The sequence below is a fragment of the Sparus aurata genome, chromosome 4 (assembly GCF_900880675.1).
Source record: "Sparus aurata chromosome 4, fSpaAur1.1, whole genome shotgun sequence".
In the NCBI taxonomy this organism is placed as follows: Eukaryota; Metazoa; Chordata; class Actinopteri; order Spariformes; family Sparidae; genus Sparus; species Sparus aurata.
The window spans coordinates 37,380,295-37,406,497 of record NC_044190.1 but is presented as its reverse complement, the minus strand read 5'-3'; the positions used below and the strand labels follow the sequence as shown (position 1 = coordinate 37,406,497).

The 26,203-nt window shown below is 41.9% G+C and overlaps 1 protein-coding gene across 2 annotated transcripts; it reads right to left on the bottom strand.

Moving 5' to 3' along the window:
* On the bottom strand, positions 1–26,203 carry serinc4 (serine incorporator 4). Of its 2 annotated transcripts, none has more exons than XM_030413176.1 (11): positions 26,067–26,203; positions 14,074–14,241; positions 13,218–13,396; positions 10,827–10,906; positions 10,399–10,492; positions 6,901–7,112; positions 5,397–5,492; positions 1,950–2,076; positions 1,744–1,856; positions 1,341–1,494; positions 1–1,253 (listed from the first exon to the last, which is right to left on the bottom strand). In XM_030413176.1, the coding sequence occupies exons 1-11, from the start codon at positions 26,091–26,093 to the stop codon at positions 1,046–1,048; spliced, it is 1,458 nt and encodes a 485-aa protein (XP_030269036.1). In that variant the 5' UTR covers positions 26,094–26,203; the 3' UTR covers positions 1–1,045. The 2 variants fall into 2 exon arrangements, with proteins under 2 accessions (XP_030269036.1, XP_030269035.1); XM_030413175.1 differs by lacking the exon at positions 26,067–26,203 and adding an exon at positions 20,780–20,899.

The following is a 26,203-nucleotide window of genomic DNA, read 5'->3' as shown; positions in this document are numbered from 1 at the left end:
TTATGTTACCGGCTACGTTTATTTAATAGGTGATTAGTAACTGTATCATCATAAATTTATAAGTATTCTTCCCGACCCTGTATACAAGCTGTCTCTAGTGGTAAACAGAGGGGTTCCAGATTGTTTTGTTGAAAATGAAACAGGTTAATTTAAAAACATCCATCAAAATACCGCAGAATCCACAATTAGAACACTTAAACTGGAATGTAAATTAAAAATAAACGTTGACGTCCTGCGCTCGCACATCGTCCGTGATCAGTTATGAGCTTTACTAAAACTCTGATGGCAAAATAAGACTGGAAGTTAAATGAACGCTTCAAAAAAACACAACAAACATGAACCCCAAACAGGAACTTTTGAGAGGGAAGGTGACAACATTTTTAAAACAGAGGCTCGACACTGTTGTAGTGTTCTGTTGAGAGGAAAGTTTGACACCACTGCCACAAACCATCAGTTTAAATATTCAGTTATTTTCTTTGATTCTGTTCGGTTCAGTTCTTGAAATCTTGAGCCCACAGTTCTTTAGTTTTGAGAAAGATTTGTTCATGATCAGGACTGTCGCCTGCCTGTCTGAGATCAGAGGACCGACAGGACGTTGGTCACACTGGGATGTGTGCCTCTGCAGCAATATGACAGCAAATATCTATTAATCCTCTGTTATAATATTAAAAATCTAAATACACTGAAAATTTTAAAATAATACTAAAATTAAAGATAGAAATTCATATAATGTATCCACCGTTACAGCGTCACTGTAGTTCCCACATTACAGGGAGTGAGAGTTTCACCCCCTCTGATCCCTTTGGCAATTCATACTGTAAATGTGTTTCCAAACCACAGTCAAGTCCTCGTTAGTGGTTCGTTAGAGTCCAGCCTGTGACATCAGGTCTTTATCAGCACTGAGCCCCCTGATTGGTCCATCTCACAGCGCTGTGAGTCTCTGACACCTGATCCAAACGACTCCTGTGGCGCCCCGCGGGGAGGCTCGGAGTCACGTGGCCTCTCTCGTCCGCCTCCCTCCTGCCCGGCACCGTCACAGAGAGTGTCAGACGCTGACGGTGACGTGACGGGACGACGCCGAGCGGCGTTTGATGCGCGCGCGGCGAGGCCTGGATTCAGACTGACAGCTGCACAGAGGGCCCAGCAGCAGCCAGAGGTAGAGGATCACACAGGCCCAGCAGGACGACATCTTCACCCAGAAGGTAGACCAGCTGCCGTGGGTGAAGGTGGTCTCCAGCACTGCTGATTCATAGCTGCAGGAGGGGAACACGGTTAAACTCCGGGCTACTTCAGAGAGACAGAAAACAATTCAAGCGCTGAGGACCTGTTTTTTAACGAACCTGAACCAGTTGGTGAGGGTCATCATGACGTACAGCGAGGCCAGGAAGAAGACGAAATGGAAGAAGAAGTAGCTGTAAGCGACTCTCTGCGTCTCGTTGTGAATCACCTTCTGACAGCCTTTGTTCTCCTCGTCGATCTCAAACTCCTCCTCGACTGAAAGAGACAAATCTATTAATGAATTTATGTTCTCAAACACCTACAGTCAGTTAGATAATCCGCCTATTCATTACTTTATATTCTGCAGCCAGATGAGAGCCAGGATCCAGGATTTAGAGAAGAGAAACTGTAAGCTTCATGATTCAACTGTTTGCAGAACCGATCCTGGATCTTTGGCGCTTTATTTACGTATAAACAAAACACAAAGCATCTCAAAGGAGTCCGTTATGTAACTCTGGTACAAACCTTCCTCCTCCTCGGGGCAGCAGAAGCAGCAGGTGGCCTTCTGGAACTCATAACGGTAAACTTTGATCATCCAAAACGGGCCGAACACCTCTGCCAGGTAGGAGGCTTCGTTACTGAGGAGAGATCAGATTTGAACACATTTTCCTCTACAGAGCTACAGAAGTACAAATATTTGTGTTGTCGTGCTCGTGGGTCCAAAAACTCACCATGCAAAGAGGACGCAGCAGTACATGATGGCAGCTCCGATGATGGCCACGGCGTTGCCTTCGTTCTGGATGCCATCTTGTCCCACGCTGGGGTAACAGACGGTCATGTTCATGCCCTGATACACCACTGAGACACAGAGGAAGACGTCTCGTTAGAGTCGTCAGTATCAGTCAGGGAAAAATGGACGCAGAGCTGTTGAATAGTCGGTAATGTTAGCCGGCTCGCTACGTTATATGTCTTGTGCTAAGTCGCCAACTCGCTGTTTTTTGATGATAAGCGTCATTTCCACAGAGGATTAGCTGTTAGCATGCTACAGCCAGGTGTTCATGCTCAGGTAACGTTAGCTTTGCGTTCTGTTACTGTTCATAGTTTTGTTAAGACGGATGAGATTTGTTTGTAGTTTACACGTAATGTCACAGAAACCTGACATTTGTATTTAGAACTGCACAAATACATATTCCTACATCATGCTGCTTTAACACTGAAGCAGTGCGGGTTTAGAGATGTATTAATTTTTCTTCAAATGATACGAAACATGCAGTCTTAATGAAGTCTTTTCTGGCATTAATCTTCATCCATACCTTAAACTGGGGTCAGACAACATGCGAACGTGTCTTATAAATGTCTTTTTTTTTGACGGACAGACTTTGTGTTTTGCTTTTTGAACGCCGGCCCCACCGAGAAAAAAAAACACCACACAGAGGTCAAGTGTTGTGTCACTTTCTTCATTCTTTCTCCTTCACTTCATTTTCTGTGAAATTCCTTTCCTTCTTGTAAAAAGGGGCTCAGCAGCACTTTCCCCCTCTGGGACTCTCTTATAGACTCACTCTGGACAGAGACCTCACAAATATGTACTGTATGCTCACACATGCACATGCATGTATATGTGCTCTAACTCCCAAACGCACACACACACACACACACACACACACACACACACACACACACACACACACACACACACACACACACACACACACACATCCAGCCAAACCTTCAAAGTTTGGTTTGAGCTGCTGTGGATTCCTGAGAGAAGTTAAGTGTTTGTGTGTTGTGGAGGGAAAAGGAACCTGAGCTCAGTGAAAACACTGGCTAATTACAGACCCAGATTATATCGTGCACACACACACACACACACACACACACACACACACACACACACTTGGGTCAAGAGTCGTCAAGGCAGAGAGAACATGTCTTGCTCTTTGAGTTCTCTTTTCAGTTGCACTGCAGACTAATTCTTTCCTCTCAGAAACATACAGATTACTGTGTGTGTGTGTGTGTGTGTGTGTGTGTGTGTGTGTGTGTGTGTGTGTGTGTGTGTCCATGTGTGTGCATTTGTCATGGTGAGGTCATAGAGCAGAATAAGCCTTCCGGGGACAGACGAGGCCAACAAAGACCTTAAAAAGACAGTAATGGGGATGGATCTCTTTGTCTAACACACACACGCACACACACACTAGAATATAACTATGACAGGTGAGGATGCCCTAGACTCAAACTCACCCTAAAAATGTTAAATTAAATAGTACAAACTGTGTGAGTATGTGTGTGTGTGTGTGTGTGTGTGTGTGTGTGTGTGTGTGTGTGTGTGTGTGTGTGGATCACAGTCTGTGGTGACAAGGTGTTTTTATAACAGACTCTGAGTGCATATTTTCTCAACAAGTTGCTACAATGTCCTGCACTGCCCCGGGACACACACACACACACACACACACCTACTGTACACACTCGTACTGTACAGACGCACACACACACCTCTGTGGTAAATACAGAGGAAATCACACACAGGGGTCATTAAAGAAATACTACACCGAAAACCTGCCGAGCGTTCAGTTTGGATTGAAGAAAAGAATCAAAACATCCAAAAAAAAAACTTCAGGAAACTTCCTGTTTTCAGTTTATGATTTATGGTAAATCTGGATCATCATTTAAAGTGATTGTTATTAGAATTGTTTATTAGACAGCATAATTAATACGGCTGCAGATGTTTTCAATGAACTGATGAATCTTTTGTTCTGTATAACATTTAAGACCAGTCAGAAATGTGGTCAGAGGTCAGATTCAAAGGAAAAGCACCTAAATTCTCACTCAGAAGTCAGACGCTCACGAGATTACGTGATCGTGTGATCTCATTAATCCATTCTGCCAGGTTATAAATGTGTGTGCTTGTAGACTTGGACAAATCTGCGTCCTGTGAGGAACTACTACGATGTGACGACCAGCGAGAGAAGCGCCTGTTCGTTTGAAAAAACAACAATGGCGGCTCCTCTGGAGGTTAGCGTGGCTGCTGGAGCATCTGTTCTATCAGAGGTGGAGAGTTTATTTCACTGAGAGAAGAGCGAAGAACGGCGCTGAAGGATTCCCTCGATGGAAAAGATGTTTTCACTCTCACCTTTTGGATGTTGCTCTACTACAGTTAGTCTGATTGGTTTAATCAAGCATCCAAGACCGACAGCTGCCAACGTTTGTCAGCTAATAGGAGCGCTAACCATCTCGATGCTGGATTCCCCGTCGTCACACTGGCTGCAGTTGGTCTCTGTGCTTTTTCGCTTAAAGTTGAAGATTGATTGATTGATGGATGGATGATGGAATATAACTGGCTGCCTCAATTTAAACACAACATTTAATTTTACAGGAAGAAGATATGACAATATGTTCACAACATGACTGTGGATGTGAACAAAATGCTTAAAGTGCCTAAAATAAGACGCTGTTGCGTAAACGGTATTTTCTAACCTGTGATTTGAGTTTTTTTTCCTTTAACCTCTCGTGTTATCTGACCTCCTCTCTCCTCGTTCTGGCACATTGAAATGATGTATTGCACTTTATCTGAGTGACGAGCTGTGTGAGAACACGTGTAATGACGGTGCCAGGCTGTATTCCCGTGTTATTAAGTTGTCAATGGATCCATGAGGAATGTGAAACAAATATCCTTCAGTCTGCCCTCACCACAGGCCACCAGCCCAGCAGGCGGCATGTCAGAGCACATCTCATCCCAGATTATCTGTGTGTGTGTGTGTGTGTGTGTGTGTGCGTCTACGTATATTTGCATGTGTGCCATGAAGATGTAAACCCCGGATAAGACGAGGGGGCCTCAGACAAGCCCCTGCACTCATGTCTCAGTCATGTGGAGGCTCTTTGTCTTACCTGGAGCCAACAGGTGAGTCATTATGACGAGAGTAAAGACAAATTATGGAGGATTTCATCGTGTGTGTGTGTGTGTGTGTGTGGGCTCTTCAGCTTTAAGTCTAAGTAGGACAGGATCATGAGCTGCAAACTTCACTAAACTTCACAATAAGAGGCTTTTATCTGGGGAGAGGTTCAGATTTCAGATTATCAGTCCTCCAGTGCTGCTGCATGTATCGAAGCTTCTCGCACCACATGTTCCTCATTTGATCAACTCAACTCTGAGCCTCTGCTCTGTGTTTGGTTGGTTAGCGTACCTTTCTCTGGCGGGCGGCTGGACAGCGCCGAGAACGTGAGGTACATGACGTAACAGCTGATGATGGAGGCTTGAAGGAGTCCAGACCGAGGCTGCTCTGCAGAGACAGGGACAGAGGGAGGGTCAGGATCAGGATCAGGATCAGGATCAGGATCAGGGCTCACAGAGAGCTGCAGTAGCTAACGTTAGTTTAGAGTCCGCCTCAGAAGATCCACAGAGCTCCTTTAAACGCACAGTATGTCATTTCTCTCAATCAAAACACTGAAAAGAAATGAATGTAGCACCAGAAACACCTACTTATCCTGCACTACTTACCACTTCTACCACCGCCATCTTGTGCCATTATCCTGTGCAATAATACTATTTTTATTTTTTTTTTACATATTCATATTCTTATATTGAGTCTGCTTATTTCAAACACTGTATTTATTTTTCAACCTTCAACAAGGCGATACTCTAACACTTGATATATCCACTAAATGTATATAATGCACATAGCGTATAGTCCTTTCTATATAGTTTCTTTTCCCTCTGATCTAATTTTTAGTGTTTTTAGTATTTTTTAAGTCTTGTACTTATTAGTATGTCTGTCTACCTGCTACTGTCACAAGTGACTTTCCTCGAGTGGGATGAATAAAAGTCTAAAGTTTAAAAGACGTAGTTTGATAATGTCATGATGTAGCGTGGGATCATGGGAGTTGTTGTCTTTATTTACCAACACTTAAAATCAATCTGACGTGACTCAGGCACAAACCACAACCCAACAAACATAGACTGAATCAAATCATCTGCTCCCTCATGTGGTCGCCAGTTGGCATGAGCACTAGCTAACGTTGCTAACATTAGCTACTGTAGTGTTAATGTTGCTAACGCCAGCTAATGTGAGGGACGAGTAACTACCGAGACTGTTGATCGCTGACACCAACAGAGTTCTACTATCGGCTCACAAACCTTGCTAGAAGCTGGAACCAATAAAGATAAAGATAAACAAAACAAACATTTCAAAAATATTGATTCACAATCTCTGTAGCGGTTGTAGAAAATGTTAGCGATAGGATCTTTAACATACTGGGGGAAAAAACATCTAACGGACTAAACGGACCTGGAGGTGAGAATTATCTCTCAACTGTTTCCTCAAAGGAAAGAATGAATTCTGAAATCATCTTTAACTCAAACTGAAATAAAAACACCTGACAGCAGCCGTGTACAGTGTTTGAATGCAAAATCCCAAACTGCAAACTAACTAATATCTCTAGAGTACCAATACTTTAGTAAATACTTGCACCTCTGTAAGCAGCTGCGTGCTTCAATCATAAAGCATGTGCAGACAAAACCGTGCTGCAGTCAACATTTAGTCTTTAAAGGGAGAAAACATCAGCTTCCATCTAATTATTATTATCTGCAGCAGCAGCAGTTTCAACAGATGGATGTTCGCGCGGCTGCAGACGGACTAAGTGTTATTTCACCGCTGGAGAACGATGACAGACGCGTTCTCATCGACTCACTCTGCTTCACGCACGGTGTGACGGCTATGAAGGACATGAGGCCGCAGAGCCCCAGGTTGATCCACAGCAGGGCCTTGTTGAAGTGGCAGGCGATGGGGTGTGTGTAGTACTTGTACATGAAGGTGAAGGCCATGGTGGCGATAGTGTAGAAGAAGAGGGTGGCGCACATCACCGCCAGATACCAACGCTTGTTCTCCGCCGCTCCGGTCAACCTGACAGAGGACAGAAGAAGAAGCTCTGAAACATTTTGAATGTTTAAGTTTATGATTTTAGTCCTGTGTGACGTCACATGTTGAGATTTTGGGCGTTTGTGGTTTATGTTTTTGTTTTAGCTGTTTCCTGTTTTATTTTGGTGACTTCCCACTTCCTGTCTCTTTTGATTGTCTAGTTAGTTTCACCTGCGTCTCATTAGTCTTCTCTCCTTTTGTATTTGTGTCTTTCCCTCTTGTTTGTCAGTTTCTCCGGTCCAGTTTTGCTCTTCGTGTTTTCTCAGTGCGTCTTTGGTTTGTACTTTATTTAATATTAGTAATTTTGTCACCTTTTTCTGTTTTTGTTGCCTTTTGGAACTTATTTTGAACATCAGCTTTGTTTTTAAAGCTAACGTGTGTTCTTTAACCTGCCTGCCTCTGAGTTTTCATGAGTTCAGGTCCCTTTTTGATGAACATGAGGAAGTTTCATGGTGATCCATTAAATAAAATGTTTACCCTATTCCCCGTCTTGTCTAAAATGTATGAAATTATGCAGCACATATATTTAAAGACTGAGCCAGAAATCTCCAATTCAGCAGCACTTATATTCACCAAACTTTCTAACTTCATGGAGCGTTTCATTGTACTCAGAGCGATCTCACTGAAATGCTACTTTGCAGATTGTGTCTTAAATTAAGTGGACAGGCTGAGAGGTCGGTGTGTTTGATCCGAAGAAGGAACAGAAGGTAACAAGTATTGCGAGGAAACAAACCTCGTTAGAAGCTGGAACCAATGAAGATAAAGATAAACACAAGAATCATTCTGAACCCAACAAACAATTTAAAATAATTGTTTCACAAGCTCTGTAGCGCTTGTAGAAAATGTTAGCGATAGGATCTTTAAGATAAAGGGGAAAAAACATTGACGAGAGCAGAAATAGAAAGAAATGGTCCTAAAGAATTCATGCCATGACCCTCGGGGGGCTCCGTAGAAACTAAACAAACATATTTTGAGATGTATTGGAGATTTAGAGTTTTTGCCGAGTGTTTCTTAAATAAAACTCTAGTCTGTGTGCCGCTGTGTCAGACGTGCTGGCCTCAAAATCAGATATTTTCAAATCCAACCAAATTTAATCTTATAACAGCTGAAAAAAAACATAAATATGAAAATATTTTTCCACTGTGGGGAGACAAGTTTTATTGTTTATTTCTCTCAGGAGTTTCAGGATAGAATGAGACCAATATTGCATTTTTTGTAACAATAAGAAGGAAGAATGACCACATGGCTCCAAAAACTGCAAACTACCAAGATATTTAAACCACAAACTGTAAAAAGAAATGAAACAGAAACACAGCTCCAGATGTTGGGACGGTTTGGACAGATGTGGCTGAAGTCCGTCTCCATGATTTACTCAGTTCTGCTGGACAGAAGATGAATCCATCATCTCTTCTCCAGATGTGAACCAGGCTGGAGTCTCAATGTGAAACACGTCATCAACACCTTTTTACATATTCCAGTGAGATTTACCACCATTACCAAATAGTCCCTGAGCCCATGTAGAGGAGTTACAGCCTCAAAATCATGTGTTTTATAAAGTTAGGAATTAGGGTTATCATTTTTTATTATTTTGAAGTATTTTTTGACATCGTTCGTCAGTGTGGACACAAACTGTGGCTGTCCTGTTCCAGCCCCTACAACACCAGGACCCTCCTGATAGTTTACTTAGTCCAAAAAGCAGAATGATTCCCCGAAGGATGTTTATTCTGCAGATATGAGACACTAACAGCTTCTTTACTCCAGTAAATAATAGAGTACAGCTTCTTTACTCCAGTAAAGTAATAGAGTACAGCTTCTTTACTCCAGCAAAGTAATAGAGTACAGCTTCTTTACTCCAGTAAAAGTAATAGAGTACAGCTTCTTTACTCCAGTAAAGTAATAGTGTACAGCTTCTTTACTCCAGTAAAGTAATAGAGTACAGCTTCTTTACTCCAGTAAAAGTAATAGAGTACAGCTTCTTTACTCCAGTAAAGTAATAGAGTACAGCTTCTTTACTCCAGTAAAAGTAATAGTGTACAGCTTCTTTACTCCAGTAAAAGTAATAGAGTACAGCTTCTTTACTCCAGTAAAGTAATAGAGTACAGCTTCTTTACTCCAGTAAAAGTAATAGTATACAGCTTCTTTACTCCAGTAAAGTAATAGTGTACAGCTTCTTTACTCCAGTAAAGTAATGGAGTACAGCGTCTTTACTCCAGTAAAGTAATAGAGTACAGCTTCTTTACTCCAGTAAAGTAATAGAGTACAGCTTCTTTACTCCAGTAAAGTAATAGAGTACAGCTTCTTTACTCCAGTAAAAGTAATAGAGTACAGGCTCTGACATGTACTCAGAGTATCAGAGTAAAAAGTCTCCCTCTGAAGGACATTTGTGGTCAAAGCTAACTGAAGCTCACGTCATATTAATAGAATTCAAAGACTATTAAAGTTAAAGGTAGAATCAGTAGGATTTGTCCCAGCTGTTCCTGAACGCACCACAAAGACAGTTGATTGTTGAGTCTCATTCCCAGGACGTCAAATAGACACATGTTGGGTTGGTAAAGCGTCCCGAGCAGCAACAAAGAGAGAAAATCAGAAACTCTCTGCAGATACGAGACACTAACACGCCTTTTCTCCACATTCCAGTCTCCCTCTCTGTCTGTTTACAGCTTCTTACACCAAATAACAATAATCCATAATTCACCTCAAATGCATCAAACTAAAGTAACAAGGCTGTTTTGAAAATGTGAGGAGGAGAAAGTTCAGATATTTGTGTTCAGATGTAGAGAGGAAAGTCAAAATAAATCTACTCAAGTAAAATAACTTAATGGTACTTTATTAGAGACACCTCTGCTGCCAAATAACTAAACAATGAAGCCACCTGGGAGCTTTACATCACCCTCAAAAGATAACTGTTAGCAGGAGGCTAACCTGGATGTCCAGTTTCCTCCCACTTTCAATTAAAAAAACTTATTTTACTGTTAATTTCAAGAAATTCTATCGAATTTAATAAATGCGATAACATTTAACCTGAATTTAACATTTTCAATAGGAAAGTATTTTTTAAAAAATTTGAGATTTTGTTACTCGTTAAAATAACTAAAGTTATTTATTAGTAATCATATTTGGAAGTATAAAGAAAATACTCAATTAATATTGACATTTCATCGCTCCACTAAAGAATGTTGATAAATGTGTCCACTTTTATTTTTCATCCAAATGTCATAAATCAGCGTTTAACTCCTCATCACAATTTAATACATATGACTCTCTCACTCACCAGTTCTTGTTCCAGGTGTGTGCGAAAGCTGTGATGAGGATGAGTTGGATGAGGATGAAGGCAAATCCTCCCACCACACCGACGTAGTGCCAGGCTGAGAGAGGGGGGGAGAGAAAAAAGAAGAACCATGATCCATAGTTTGATTTATCTCAGGGAAGTGAGGAGGCACAAACAGAGCGAGCTGTAAATCACCGAGCGGCTGTGATATCAGGTGTGAATCCCCGTCAGATTTATTGTTCACAAACAAAGTGAGATTCAGCTGCAGAGATTTATGATCCAATAATTCACAGCAGGGAGACGAGCTGAGGCGAGCCGTCAGGAGCGGATCTCTGCTGCCCTCTGGCAGGAGGAGGAAGGAGGTGCTACATCATCATCATCATCATCATCATCATCATCATCATCATCACATTCAGGAGACAGTTTCTCACCGTGGAGGAAGGACTCTGTGGGGATGAAGAAGGCAGCGGTGCACATCCCGAGCAGAGTGATTAACTTCAGGAACCAGAAGCTGCAGGTCGACATGAGGAGAGATGAAACACGTCACAGTTCAGTTTAAATCTAAAAACAGACACTTAAAGGGATATTGGGAAGCTAAATAACAGATTTCAACTCTCCTCCATCAGCTTCCAGGTCGGAGAAGTCCCGATGCGACGATTACCGAGTGCGGTTAGAAATGCTCAATTCAGTTCTTTTCCCTGTCCGCTCTCGATAATAACTGTTATAAACTGGCAGGTAAGACACATATGAACTTTGATTGCTTTTCCATGGAGTCATAATCATACATTTTCATCCATGAGCCGCGGAACTCTACTGCACTCGGTAATCGACTCGTCAGGACTTCCCGTCAACAGGAAGCTGCTGCAGAAGAGTGGTAAATTTAGTCAGCTTTTCAGTAGAAATCCAGCTAAGCTAGCGGAGGTTAGATGCCCCGGACTATGTGCTGAGACCCTATTTGTACTGTTGCTGAAGTTTGGTGCTGTTCTGAGCATTATTTGTGGCTTTTTGGTGGCGGTTTATATTTGGATCCATTTACTGCAGTGTATTGTTGTCGTGCGGTCGTTTCTGAGGTTGATAAAACTCCGTAAATTAGCGGTCTGCTAACTTGATCTCTCGAGAGGGAGTCTAACACAGTTTCACGGTGATTTAGACCATGGATTAAACTTACACCGGAATATCCCTTTAAACTAACATCTTCTCTCTTGAATTTGCATTAATTTATCATCTCATGTGTTCTTGCTCTGCTTCTTCTTTCCATGCACAAACGTCCGTGGGTAACCTCTGCTTAACTGCACATTTCCTCCGTTTTATAATCAACTTTTTAAAAAGTGCAATAAGCGATTTCAACACATCCTCATTTCTAGACCACTGAATAGGATGATTGCCCAAAACCACATAAATCACTGTTCCCAAAAACACCATGACAGCAGAATATCAGCAACAGGTGGACCAGAGATTTAAAGAATAACAACAACAACAAAAATTCAAGGAATGAAAATAAAAAGATGCGTTTTCATGTCATTCCCATCATTCAGTGGGTCGGTGCCCTCAGTGGGTTTTTAAAAATCTGTGAAATGAAACTCAACAAATGTACGCTGCATTCACGTGCTCCTCGGACAATCCCACTTCACCAGTTCAGAAGTCGTTCTTCTGGCTCCGGTCGTAATGTGGGAGCAGTATGGAAGAAATTTTGTATTTTACTGTGCAAAGAGTCTCAGCAAAACATTAACAGCTGTTTCTGGGATTTGAGTGACAAGGAAGCTCAACTTTTACTTTTGTCCGCCATGTTTCAGCGTCACATGACGTCGACTCGGCAACTCGTGTACTGAGATTTTCTCAGACTTTCCGAGTTGTTTGATTTTTCCTGTCGTTTTCCCGATTATTGCAATGCAATGCCACGTAAACGTACTGTTACTTATTGTACCCTTTTAAATGTAAAAGGGCACAATAAGTACACACAAATCACAGATTTTGTGTGATTTGGCGCCCCCACAGTTTGTCGTAAAAACAAATCCCAGGTGTGCAACAGTTTGTCAGACGTAATGTTCCTTTAATGGTCCCACAACAACTTCTCTGACATCTCTATAGTGTAAAATCCAAATACAGCATTTAAAAAATGCGCCATAATACAATATACATACTAAATATTAGTATCAACAGGTATAACTCTATTTAAACACACCAGCAGCTTCTATAATGAAAGAATTACAGACTGTTTAATCAGATCCCTGCACCTTCATGTGACTGTCTGGTCTATAAGGGAACATACGAGGTCACTGGGTCGCTTGCTGATCCCCCTGCGGACCTGTACGACCCTGAAGCCTTCCATTGTGGCACTGATAAGACTCTTGTGAGTAGATTTATAGCAGAGAGGAGCAGCAGCAGCAATCCAGCCAGCCAAATCCTAATCTGAGCCGCGTCACCGCTCTAATCTACTGTGCTGCAATGGAAAGTGTGGCAATAAACAGCTTTAAATGGAGCAGCGGGCCAGGTCAGGTGAGAGAAACACCTGAAGGCTGCAGTGGAGTATTTAAAGATGTGAGTATTTCGGGAGAGAGCGTGGGAACGTTTCTGTCTGGGGTCAGATCCGGGCTAAATAGTCTGATTCAAAGAAATGACATAAAGATCTCTGTGGCCTAATTCAAAGCAAGCCAAGTGTTATTTAGGGAACTTTCTGAGGTTAAATGTAGATTTTTATTGATAGATTTGAGAATTTCAAGTCCCTGAAGTAGCTGGAAGGCACCTGATCCGATCAAACTCGATGGGTCTGAACTTAAGTGATTTAATTTGCTTCATTACTCCACACACTCCTTGAGACTGACCCGTTGTGTATGAGCGCTCTAAAGTCCTGACTGGACTTCACGTCTATGAGGAAGATCGCCATCATCAGGTAGAAACAGGAAGTGCCGAAGCAAACTCTGTAGACCGCCGAGTAACCAACCAGCATCTCACAGTGGCCCCCGCCGTGCGCCTGGTCACACACCATGTTGAAGAAAGGCACCTGAAACACACACACATCGTATTTTATTTACCACAAAAGATAAAATACTGAGTACAAAGACTTTGTTACTGTACTTCTGACAACTTTCAACTTCCCCTCTCTGCATCTGAACACAAATATCTAAACTTTCTCTTCAAAATGGGCTCGTTACTTTAGTTTGATGCATTTAAGACTCAACAATCAGCTGTCTTTGTGGTGCGTTCAGGAACAGCTGGGACAAATCCTACTGATTCTACCTTTAACTTTAATAGTCGTTGAATTCTGTTAATATGACGTGAGCTTCAGTTAGCTTTGACCACAAACGTCCTTCAGAGGGAGACTTTTTACTCTGATACTCTGAGTACATGTCAGAGCCTGTAATCTATTACTTTACTGGAGTAAACAAGCTGAATCAGTACTTGAAAGACTGCATGGATTTGTGCCACCTTGATGTTTATAATGATGCATTTATGTGTATTTATATACCTCCAGGCTGCTTCAAGTATAGTGATGTGATACATATGCATCATAATTAATTAATTAAGCAATAAGCAGCAAATAAATAGTGGGGAATCTACTTAGTTACTTTTCAACCCCACCAAATAATAAATTTTTCTTGCAGGAGATACTTTTGGTGATATTTCAGTGGATTTCTTTTTATCTGCGTCCATGTTTCTCTCATCACATCCAGCACTCACATTTTCCCTGACGAGCTCGGAGACGGTGCGGGACAGCATGAGGCAGGAGACGGCGCAGCTCATGATGTGGAAGAGGGTGTACATGACCCGCGTGCTGGTGGAGGATTTGACCGGAGGACAGAAGGCACAGCAGAGCGAGCACGGCGCCGGTCCACAGCAACAGCATATCTGAGGAGGAGGAGGAGGAGAGGACGGAGGCAGCTCAGCATCCACACAAACACAAGGAGACGCACCTCCTGCAGGAGAGGAGGCCTGACGAGCCGAACACACCCGCGAGGCCAAGATTAGAGAAGTATCCTTGTTTATTTAATACTGAGAAGAAGAAGATTAGGGTCACAGTTAAATAAGATTGAGCTCTGACTGTTTACTGTTTGTTTTTTTAACGATTCTGCCTTTTTTTTCTCAGAATTCTGATTAAAAAAGTCAGAACAAAACCTTTTTTTTTTAAAGTGACCCTAATCCTCTTCTACAGCAGTATTAAATAAAGAAGCAAAATGTTCTGTTCAGAAAGGAACAGTACAAACAAAAACATTTAAAAAGCTTTGATAACACATGTTATAATTAATATTTGTTTATTTTCTTTTACATTTAAAAGAGGCTCTTCTGAACTTGTGTGTTGTGTTGGAAGCCGGTCGGTTCGAAACTATTGTTTACTAAAATAATTCTAAAATAGTGTTGACGAAGCACTCGATTGTCCTTCACAAAGAATTCAACAGTCCAGCAGCATTAAACAACTTCAACTAATCATCCACAGGCTTGTAAAGGCAACTGAGAGAGACGAGGAAGGTCTAATTGTTCACGGCACAAATCGGCAATTAAAAAAGTGATGAATAAAAGTCCCCAGTTGTTAAGGAGAATGCTGCAGCGCTGTTTTTCTGTTGGTTGAATTGTTCCTTTAAGTCTCAAATTAGCTTCAGCTGAACTGTAGAACTGTGGATTTTGCCCCCCATCCGTCACGTACACTGAAAGAGTTTTAAGAAGAACTCTGAGGCTCGTTTGGGCCGCAGAAACAAACACAGCAGACAGAATATTCACCTACGAGGATATGAGTGCTGTTTCAAAACAGTGTGATGAGATTATAGTTCCTAGGATCGATGTTGCACGTCGTCTCTTCCTCTTCACGTGTTTTGTTGTCGCTCTGAGTGTTGATTGTCAAATGAAGTCAAAATAGTTCAAGGTGCAACACATAAGCAGAGGCCACCTGTTGAAGGTCACTCAGAACAGACAGAGGGCAGCGAATCGGCAGAGCAACTGCTAACTGCTGCTAGCTTTAGCTGCCGTCAGCTAGCTAAGTTAGCTCAGTTAGCCGTGCAGACACCGATTTAGAGAGAGACATTTGTGCAACACAACAGGTAAATGTGTTTTACATGACATTAAATCTGTTGGTTGTTTCACATTCTGTTGATGATTCCAGTTAAAGTTTGGATGTTTTAAATTCTGGCATGTTGCACTGATTAAAAACCAACAAACTCTATCAGATAATCTGCTCTGTGGCTCTGAAAGGGAAAAGTTCCCATCACAACGCGCCCGAACAGTTTGAGGCTGCGATTGAGTCGTGGAGTTCAAACTCAGGCCGTCTGAAGACTTCTGGAGGTCAGACATCTTACACCGACGGAGCGTTTGGCAGCGCGGCGGTCGGCGGCAGATTAATCTGACGAGTCCAGCAGCATCTGGCTGGTTCTGATTCTGATAAATCAGGGCTGTGGCGGTCGACTGGACGTAAGCCCATCGCCGCTGATCCTGAACTAAATCTAAGGAGGCGAAACGCACACGCACATCTGTCTGGTGCCTCGGTCGACTCTGCAGATTACAGTCTGGAGGTCATGAGAGACGGATTCAGCCGCTCACATGTGGCGGTTTTCTTCTGCCTCAAGTCATGTATCTATGAATCAACCACATCAAAGTAAAACTCATTCTTGGAGCCCTCGTCATCATATCTATGAATGTATGACAGAATGCCGGCGCAGGTCGTAATCTGATGGATAATGCAGAGAAGATAATCCAGCATCTTCTCATTGAATCGAAGACTGGATAAAAATAGAGCTTTAATCGTGTACAGTAGCTCAAAAATGATTTGATCCTGGAACACATGAAATAGGATTAAAGGGACAGTTTGTCCAACTTCTGCCGCTGACTGCTCACACTGACCCGATCACAACCGTCAGCAAACTGATCTATAAATGTTCTTATGTTTATAATGGGTTCACTGTTCCTTTCCGGTCAATCTCCTTGTTTAAAGGAGACCTATTATGCTTGTGCTTTTTTCCATTCCATCAGTGTTTTATACGGTAAAATTGTGTCAAAGTCTGCACCAACAGAAGCTCTTCTCTCCCACAGAAAACGCAGCTCCTCAAATGCCTCGTCAGTAGTCCCTCCTGTGACTTTGTGACATCACACTGTCACATACTGGCAAAAAATATGCCTAGCGGCTAGTTTGGCATGTTAGAACTGTTTTAGCAGAACTGCTCTGTTGTTGTTAGCGCTGCTGGCTCTGGCGTGTGAGAGCTGACCAATCAGAGCCAACTGGGTATTTCAAAGGGGGGGGGGGCCTTAAAGAGACAGGAGCTAAAACAGAGAGTTGTATACAGAGGGGCCATAACGAGCTGCAGCGCTGGGCAGTAAAAGGCTACAGAATTATAGTTGTGTCATTTATAATATCTGCACTCTGACTGCGTTGTTAGTCGCCACAAAGAGAAGCAAAGATTCTGTCGTGACTGGAGAGAAAACCCTGAATAACCCCAGAAAATAACCTACTTTCTAAAGCGACAGGACGCTGCCAGCATCGCTCACCATGCACGACTTAAAAAGATTAAACGTATGAGATTTTGGTGGATGCAGAATGTAGACCAATGCTTTATTCGCGTGTTTCCGACCGAGAACAAATCGCTGATTATTCAACCTTTCAGTTTAAAGATGGCCTCCTTATTCCACAAATCCAGAATCAAATCATTTTTTTGTGTTAAATCCCATTTATAGGCGACCGTGGCTGGACGTCCACTCAGAGATATTAGTGGCAAACACAATATCTTTTGAATCAAATTCTGCTTTTTAGAGACAGAACAATGCTTCAATTTGTCACGATAACACGAAGAAAAACTAAATGTAAAATGTAAAAATCTGCTGTTCTGAAAGGTTTGTAAACCGTCAAACATCCGTCTCTCAGACAGCCAGGTGTTTTTATGACTGCACACGTCTGTCTGTCCTCTGGCCTAGTTTAATACAGGATTAATAGTCACCGAGTGGAGATGTTGCAGTGAGCGAGCGCGCTCTAAACCCGGTATAAACACACAGTAATCTACTGTGGTTAAAAAGTGACTACTGAGTTCAAATGAATGCAGAATACAGTGAATATAGGTCAAACAGCAGCGTGTTTGGTCTGAGCCGAAGATGTTGAGGAATAACGACAGAGCAGAGCATCCTTCAACTTTTAACTCTCCCGCGATTCTTAGTTTTAATCAAGACTGCTTTAAAATCAGGATCGTTATTGTGCAGAAACTCCGACTCAATCCGTTTGTTTGTCTGTCGATGATTAAAGGATCTCCTGCATGTTTCCAAGAAGCTAATCTGAGAGCTAATCCTGCATGAATCACATTCTTAATGCACCAGTGATCCACATTTACCTTCCATCATATACAGCCACAACTCTGTGTGCGTATCAATATATCGTACAGTGTTATAATGTTCAACGATTGATTCAAACAGTCAGTATTGATGAAGGCTGAAACAGAAATTGTTGTAACTTACAAACAGAGGTCATAAAAGTATTTCTTTAAGGAACTTTTGCAGACAATCAGAGGTGGGAAGTAATTAAATGCAAGTACTTAAGTAGATGTTTCAGGTGTCTGTACTTTACTCAAATATTTACTTTTCACTTTCCCTCCCTACATCTCAACACAAATATCTCAACTTCCTCTCATCCTCACATTTCAAAACAGGCTTGTTACTTTAGTTTGATTGATTTCAGCCTATCAGAGCACATCACGCACGGCAGACGTAAAGACGTAAAAGACGTAAGAAGGCGTAAACAGACAGAGAGGGAGACTGGAATGTGGAGAAAAGGCGTGTTAGTGTCTCGTATCTGCAGAGAGTTTCTGATTTTCTCTCTTTGTTGCTGCTCGGGACGCTTTACCAACCCAACATGTGTCTATTTGACGTCCTGGGAATGAGACTCAACAATCAACTGTCTTTGTGGTGCGTTCAGGAACAGCTGGGACAAATTCTACTGATTCTACCTTCAACTTTAATAGTCTTTGAATTCTATTAATATGACGTGAGCTTCAGTTAGCTTTGACCACAAATGTCCTTCAGAGGGAGACTTTTTACTCTGATACTCTGAGTACATGTCAGAGCCTGTAATCTATTACTTTTACTGGAGTAAGGCAGTTCAATCAATACCTCTAGTATCTGAACTTCTAGTGGAGGAAAGACTGCGTGGACTCATGCTTCCTTTGTAAACGGATTTTAATTGTTGATGTTAATAATGATGCATTTATGTGTATTATGTGAATCTAAATTTAGCAAAAATGCAAATATGATCCTGCAGCTGACCTGGAGCTGCTACTGTTTCTTGAAAACCAGTCTGAACAAAGAGTAAAATGCATAAAACTACAAAAACCTGCATAATTTGACTGTTCAGGTCTGAGAAAACCCATTTAAAGTAAACGTGTTGCCAGTTTTGAAATCTCATTGGCCACATGATGCGTCAATCACCCAGCTACTGGCCAGTAAGTGTCTCAGGAGATATTATAAATCAATGTCATTTAAAGGCATTTTGCCTTGAAATAGTGTCGTTTTTTGACAGATAAAAGCATTAAAAAGCATCCATGATCACAGCTTGTTGCTATTTTGTCACTACTTATGCAAGAAATCCTGTGTTTTGGACTAAACGCTCAGCTCATCTTTGTGTGTTCATTGATTAAACCTTTCTGATGCTGTTTTAACTTGAAATTGTTTGCTCGGATCACAAGAATCTAAACTTTCCAATGATCTTTGACATGGCTTTACACTTTAATTGATGTGTTTGTGTATTCAGTCAGCTGGTGGTTGTGTTGTTTGATTTAGCGGGCAATGCTAACAGCAAGCTAACGTTTAGAAATTAGTGCTAATCACAAAGTAAAGGTGGGGCTGATGTGGATTAAGTTGTCCTGCAGGTATTTAGACACAAACTGTGTATTCAACTGATGACGGCGAGTGAGTTATTACAGTTCATCCTGAGAGGAACATGAAAGTATGAAATATCTGCTATTAGATGGATTGCCATAATCCATCTAATAGTCCATAAGTCTCTCAAAATCACATATGAGCAGCTGGGTAAGCTAACGGGAAACATCAGGAGCTCAGTAAACATCACTTTATTCAAAGCTGAGATAAGATTCAAGGCAATTAATTCAGTAGTTATTCAAATATTTCAGTCTCGATCAACGTGGCGGTGCCGTGCAGCCACACAGGTAGAGTTTCTGACAGGTATCATGTGTGTCACAGCCTGATGTAGCTTCTTCCTCTGAGCCACAGAGCTCCAAAATCTATTAACAACACATCAGCGAGCCTCACTGCCGTTCCTTCATCACCATGAACACGCACACTGTTGTTGATTTGGACTCCCACACACGCCAACCTGCTGCCAAAAACACTCACTAGAGCGCCGAGTGTGTTTTCATCCGCCGCCGAAGAAAACATGCGAGTTCTGTTTGCTTCTGGAAATAACTAAGTAGAGATGTCAGGTTACCTAAATGTTTTCTGGCGGACAGTTTAGAGAAATCAGACAGCGCTGAGAGACTGATTGCTGCTGCCAGCCAGATGTGTTTTCATCACCAGCTCACAATCATCACAGACACTCAGATGTTTTAGGAGCCCCCAGATCCAAACTCACTCTCTGACTGGACGAACCAGGATATAATGTTAGCAATCAATGTTTCTGCAAACCACACATACGTCTGATGTTGACATCTGCACCAGACGTGTCATATCATTATATGCTTGAGCTCAACAAGGCTGCCAACCGGCCGACTGTAGCTTAAGTCACACCGCTGGATATTTTTAAGGACACCTGCAGACATTTTCCAGCCACCAAACAGTTTTTTTGAAGCCAAATCGTGATGTTTTCTGACCCTGACCAGCTGGTTTTTGTGTGTTAACATAACAGGAGCATAAACACAGAGAAATAAAAAGAAAATGTAACTTAAATAAACACAAAGTTGCAACATAAAGAAATGTTCAGTATGAACATGTCTGTGGTTTTGCAGATATTTATTTAGATTAACATTTATTCTGTCAGTTGGGTCGTTAAATATTCTCGTTACTTATGGAGATTTCCATTTGATATAAGAAAAAATAATTGTCTGATGCTCTGGCCGATCACTTTGTAAATGATAATGCAATGTTAGAGATGTTAAAGATATTTAACAATGTTAAAACCTTCTCCTTCACATCAATACATCACATTAAAATGCTACTTAAAGAACACTAAAAGAGGCTATTTAGCATTACAAGTTCTTTTTAACTTCTCTTTTTTTATTCTTCACTTTTACTTAAAAGATTTGAACACTTCTGCATCTTAAAAGTAAGTCATTTTAAATGATTTATTCCCCCTGTAGTATCGTTATTAATGAAATCAACTCAAGTGAATACATAAAAATACACATTTGTCTCACAATCAGCTCAAAACTTCCCCCTCCAGCTGCTCTCGCTGCCTCCCGTCAGCTCTCACCTGATAGGCCACCATGTTGAGGAAGTAGTTGTAGGCGCCGCTGCGGTTCATCCCCTGCGTGGCCGACATCGTGCCCCTGAACTGCTTCTCGTCGGCCACCACCACTCTACATTTGGCCATGAACTTCCTGCACAAACAGGTTTTCCTCAGCGAGCCTGCAAAGATGGCATCCTCACATCCTCAGAGAGGCCAGAACACAACTTCCTCTGACTGTCCCGGTAGGAAATGAAAAGTAAAACAGTCCAACAGGTTGTCCCTGTACCCTCCTTATGCTGGATTAGCGGTAAATCTAGTCCGGCTGGGCTCCCTGCAGCCGAGAGCCTCAGCATGAGCGCCGCTTCAGCTGCTCTCGCTCCAGCCTCGCAGGGGAATAACTTGTTTTTTTGCCCATATCCTGCGTGCCTTGGCTCTGCGGCTGTGTTGGGTGCTGCCAGAAAAGAGGGAGAGGTGGTGGCGAATGCCCGGTGCCCTCCCCCATCCTCCCCCTCGTCCTACCCGCTCAGATTAGGCAGAGAGTCTGTGAGGGGAGGAGGGGTGAGCAGGAGGAGGTCGACAGGGACCATGTGTCAGTCCCATCTGTCCCTCCCTTCCCTTCCCCCAGCGCCGCACAAACCTCGCAGTACAATGGGATTGGGCAACACTGCTTGTGTTTAATCCAGATTTGCTAAATTAAACAATTAAGTCATCTGATCTGTGGATGCTGATGTGTGACACCTCACAGCCTCCCACCTACAGCCCCCCATCAGACCTCGTCCCAGTCTGGGCATCCCTCACAGAACGAGGCCACGTCCATAATCCCAACAAGTTATCATTGCTTGTGCTGCATTACGACCCAGAAACAGTGAATTGGGACGGACTGGAGGCAGCGCTGCCTGTGATGGAGTCAACAAAGGCCGGCTGCATTAGGAGACGCACTCACAGCTTAATGAGAAACGGGACCATGGATTTTTTTTTTGGGCTCTAATGGAACGACGAGAAACAGGAAGAGAATAAAAACTGAGCTGCAACTCACATTTTAGCTTTCAATCGATTTGCACTTTTATAATCCACTTTTATCAGCCGTGCTCAGCGTGGAACATTTGATTCTTTACATCAGATTTAGAGGTCGACAGTTTTGGACCTGACCCGTGTTCAGATCCCTCTGTGTGCCTTTAATATTATCTTTCATTCTTATTGCTTGTTCACGTTCCTAAATCTGACATTTAACTTGCTTTTATAGAATTTTTAAGCACTTTACACTTTCGTTTAGGTTCAGTGGTTTGTTGTTTTGTCAGCAGGATTACACAAAAAACTACAGAATGGATTTCCACAAAACTTCTCGGCCCCATCAAGTTTTGCTGCACTCACTATCTTTTGGTTAATTTCTCATGGAATAATACAAGATCCTTGAAGGAAAGAATATGTTTTATTGGATAACGGATTAGGCTCAATCGAATTAAAGAGGCCTGTTGGGCCTTGGCAGAGGTATGCACTCTACTGACCGCCTTTCTAGTTCTTTCTATGCAAATACATTCTGAAACTCTAACAAACTGGTTTCTTAAAAGAAGAGGATGAATTCATTAAGGTGAAATTATTTTACAAACACATAAACCACATGTTCAGGTTTTTCTCTTCACTCAGGTGTGTAAAGTTGTGTCACACTTCTCTTGACAATCAAAGCAAAATTAGAAATGTTTTCAGTCCAGAGACACTCAGGTTGTCGTCTGTGAACGCAGCAGCAGTGAAAGGAGACGACGTGTTTGGTAACTGGTGAAAAAGCGCTGAGTGCAGGAGGAGAGAGTCAGATTAGATTTAGGTTAGCGTGCAGGGCGGAGCGCCAGGATAATCCGGTCGTTGTTCGGCCCTCCTCTCCGTCAGGATGACCTTCACCGGCCCAGACGGGACGCCGGCGGCTGCGTACTGTTAGACTCTCTGAACCGCCACAGACCGGCGTCGCTGAGCCACAAACCGTCCAATCAAACTGCACTGATTGGTCTCCGTGCTGCATCTCACCTGGTCGCACAACGTCTCCCTCACAGAGCTCTGATATATAAAGTTTCTGATGCATGAATTATAGTTTTGTTTATTCAAGTACTTATGGACATTTTTCATGCCACTTGTTACTTCTACTGTTTCTATAATTAGTAATACTGTTTGTTCTTTTATCTGGCATCTTTAGTTACGTTACAAATTAAGATTTTTGCAAATAAAACCCACAAGGAGCTCATAAAATATGACTTTTTATAAGACAACAACCTCAGAGTTTATAGAAGCTAAAACGATTACTCAATAAATCATTCAAGTGATAAAAAGATTAGATTTGCTTCTTCTCCTTTAAATAACTTTAATGTATTTGTAATAATGTCGAGGTTTGGACTAAACAAAGTCATTGTAATGACATTTCTCCCTTTTTTTTTTTAGAATTTTCACAAACCAAACCGTCCACTGAGACTTTTCTTGAAACGTCAGTCATGAAGAGAGACTTTTTCAACATGAACCTGTCTGTATAGATAGTTTTATCAGTGGGTGTCATGTTGTATTTGTATCATTTGGTTTGATAATATGAGGTTTCTGTAAACATATGACAAGAGATATTCAGAGAGGAGAAAAGAAACAACAGAAATGATCCAGAGGAGTCGAGCTGTTAAACATTTCTGTCACTTTTGTCTGCAGTGTTCTTGTTTCTGTCGGATGAGTTGTTGCATGTTGGCGGAAAAAAAAGCAGCCGTGCCAAAAATCTTGTACAGTAAACCTGCAGAGGAGCCACGGCCTGTCCAGGCTGACTCTCTAGGAACTAGAGTAACAAACAGAAGGGGTTAAGTAAGAGGAAACGTCAGCCTGGTTCGGACTCAGCTAAGAGGCTTGAACTTACAAACCCAGTGAATGAACGCTCTCTGCACAAAGCAACGGTCGAGGGATTATCAGTGCGAGGAGCGAGATGCAGCGAGAAGCAGCGAGACGCGTCCACAACAAACATCCTCCACAGCAACAAACACACCATCACATAGTGTCTATATTCATCCAACCAGCTGCCTCAGCCTGCAGACGCTGCTTCTCAAGTTTTATAAAAGGTATATGTGTAAATATACAATACATACAAAGCAAGGCTACATATGAAAGAAACAAAACAGTTCACCCCATAAAGAATTCAGTCATTTTGGCAGAATAATGTGTACAATGTTCATCATTTTATCGTAGTGCGTCCATCCTCTGCTTCACACTTCATCAGCTGCAAATTATGGCGACAGGCGACCAAATAAAACGGATGTTACCTCGACTCAAAAGAAGGATTTCTCTGGTTTGAACGTCGTTGGAATCAGGATAATATAAGAACACAACTCAAGCAAATATATAACAAAGGAAATGCAACAAAAGTTATAAAAAAAGATGCTGCAGTTGATTTAAAAAAGTGTTGTTTGTTTCATAAACTGTAAAAAGTTAAAGAAAGTTATTAGAAAAAGAAACATGAGATAATCTGAATTTATTATTGAGATATTTGTCTCGTTGTCTCGTCCTCCTCCTGAGCTGATAGTTAAATAAACAACAATTACACCCTGTGAGACAAAAAAACAACTGTGGACGATTCCCTCCATCATGAGCGGGTATGAACCAGTAAGTCGTTGTGATAAAACACGTGTTGCTCTGAGCGGTCCGGGCAGCCGCGGCCCAGCCCGGCCCGGCCCGGCCTGGCCCGGCATTCCTGGGGGCCCCTTTCACTCTCAGATAATTGCTGCTGCCTTGTGGGAGAGGAGGAAGTGCCAAACAGAGCAAACAAAAGCAAATAAGCGGATGCAAATCACCGCTTGAGTGAAAGCGCTCAATCTATGGCTTCAACGGGCTTGCGCAATAATAGTTGGCCGGACTCCAAGTTTGTTTACAAAAAGACGGGAGACGTTTCACCATTCATGAATCATTTAGGAGTTTTTATGAGCCAAACAATGAGGCGAACGGTTTCTGACCAGTCTTTAAAAACCTGTTTTGGATGTATGTAAATAAAAAGCTGAGTGTTGTTGTGGATGATTCACAGGCAGCTGGAAGTTACACGAGTCGTCCGTCCCGTAGAAAGACAATGTACCCATTCATAACTGTGTCAGGACGGAGTGAGCAACCTGCTGAGGACGATTAGAAGAAAGATTTCATCTGTGCCACATTCTTCAACTCGACTCAGAATCGAGTCTGATGTCTAACTCCAATGTATTGTATGAGTAAAAGTATGTGGACTCCTCTGACTGTGAGGATTTTATGGTTTGAATTTAGTTTGTTAATTAGTGACCAGGCCGCAATGACTGAAATAACCATCTTAGTAGGAAAGAAAGGAAATAAAGGCGGAGTTTACCCAAAGATTTAAGTGCCTGGGGCGAATATGTGATGTCTGAATTTGAATTTTTGGGTGAACTTATCCTTTAAAGTGTCAATAAACTGTATTGATATTCTACAGAGGTCTACACATTGTTTAATCCAGTAGAAGTATAGATACATGTGTAAAAAAATGACTTACTCCATGCTTGTACTTCCTTAATTAATTATTCAATTTTTAATTCATCCACTAGCATTTTATTACTTTTGTGGTTATTGTTATTTCTATAAATATTGTTATTTTTATTGTTATATTGCCTTTGTATTTATTTATCTATCTGCTTTTTACTCATTGAGTTATTGTTGTCTATTGTTTTTAATTTTGCTCTGTGAAGCACTTTGGGCTGCATTCATGTATGAATAAATTAAATTGAAGTTGAAGTTGGCAAAAGAAGAAAAGTATAGCAGTGTACAGTTCCATTATAGAGAGTTATAAATGATTTATCAATGTTCATATACAGTTTGTGTGGAATCAAAATATAATCTCTTAATTCATGAGTTTTGAGCGGGAATCTCACAAATGTCCTGGACCACTTCAGGTAAACACTTCCCCTCGTTACTCTTTGCATCTTTCTTTTATCTTCTGAGAAATACCTGTCACCAGGGGCGGTTCTAGGGGGGGCCAACAGGGGCCAGTGCCCCCGTAACTCTGAGTCCGGACCCCCCTGTGGCCCCCTGACAGTGAGTCTGCATCAATAACACAATGACAGATTTCTTGCAATGATTTTGAACTGAAAGGAAAGACAGAAATAAAGTCTATCAGCAGTTTACTAACCAATCAAAATTGTTGAAATTGTAAACACTGTTTTAAGTTCCATTTATCCCTTTTCTGAGTGAGGGAAATGTCTTTTTTTCCTGGGTTGTATGTGCCACCCAACAAAAAAGTTGGCCCCAACCTGGCCCCCCTATTAAGAACCACTACTGCCTGTCACGCCTTCATTCATCACCTCACCTGAGTCCGAAGCTTGCAACTTGACATTGCGTCTCTGAGGCCTGATCACAGCTCCAAACAGCCTGACAAGCCTTCAGTCATACAGCAGGATGAAGGGGTCGGTGTGACGGTGACCTCTCTCCAGCCCAGGCGCCATC

Coding starts and splice junctions, on each gene's coding strand:
- serinc4 (XM_030413175.1), bottom strand. CDS start 20,899: ATGGCCAAATGTAGAGTGGTGGTGGCCGACGAGAAGCAGTTCAGGGGC. Junction 14,242..20,779: donor TCAACATGGTGGCCTATCAG/GTGAGAGCTGAC, acceptor CCTCCTCCTCAG/ATATGCTGTTGCTGTGGACC. Junction 7,113..10,398: donor CACACCTGGAACAAGAACTG/GTGAGTGAGAGA, acceptor GTCCTCTGTCAG/GTTGACCGGAGCGGCGGAGA.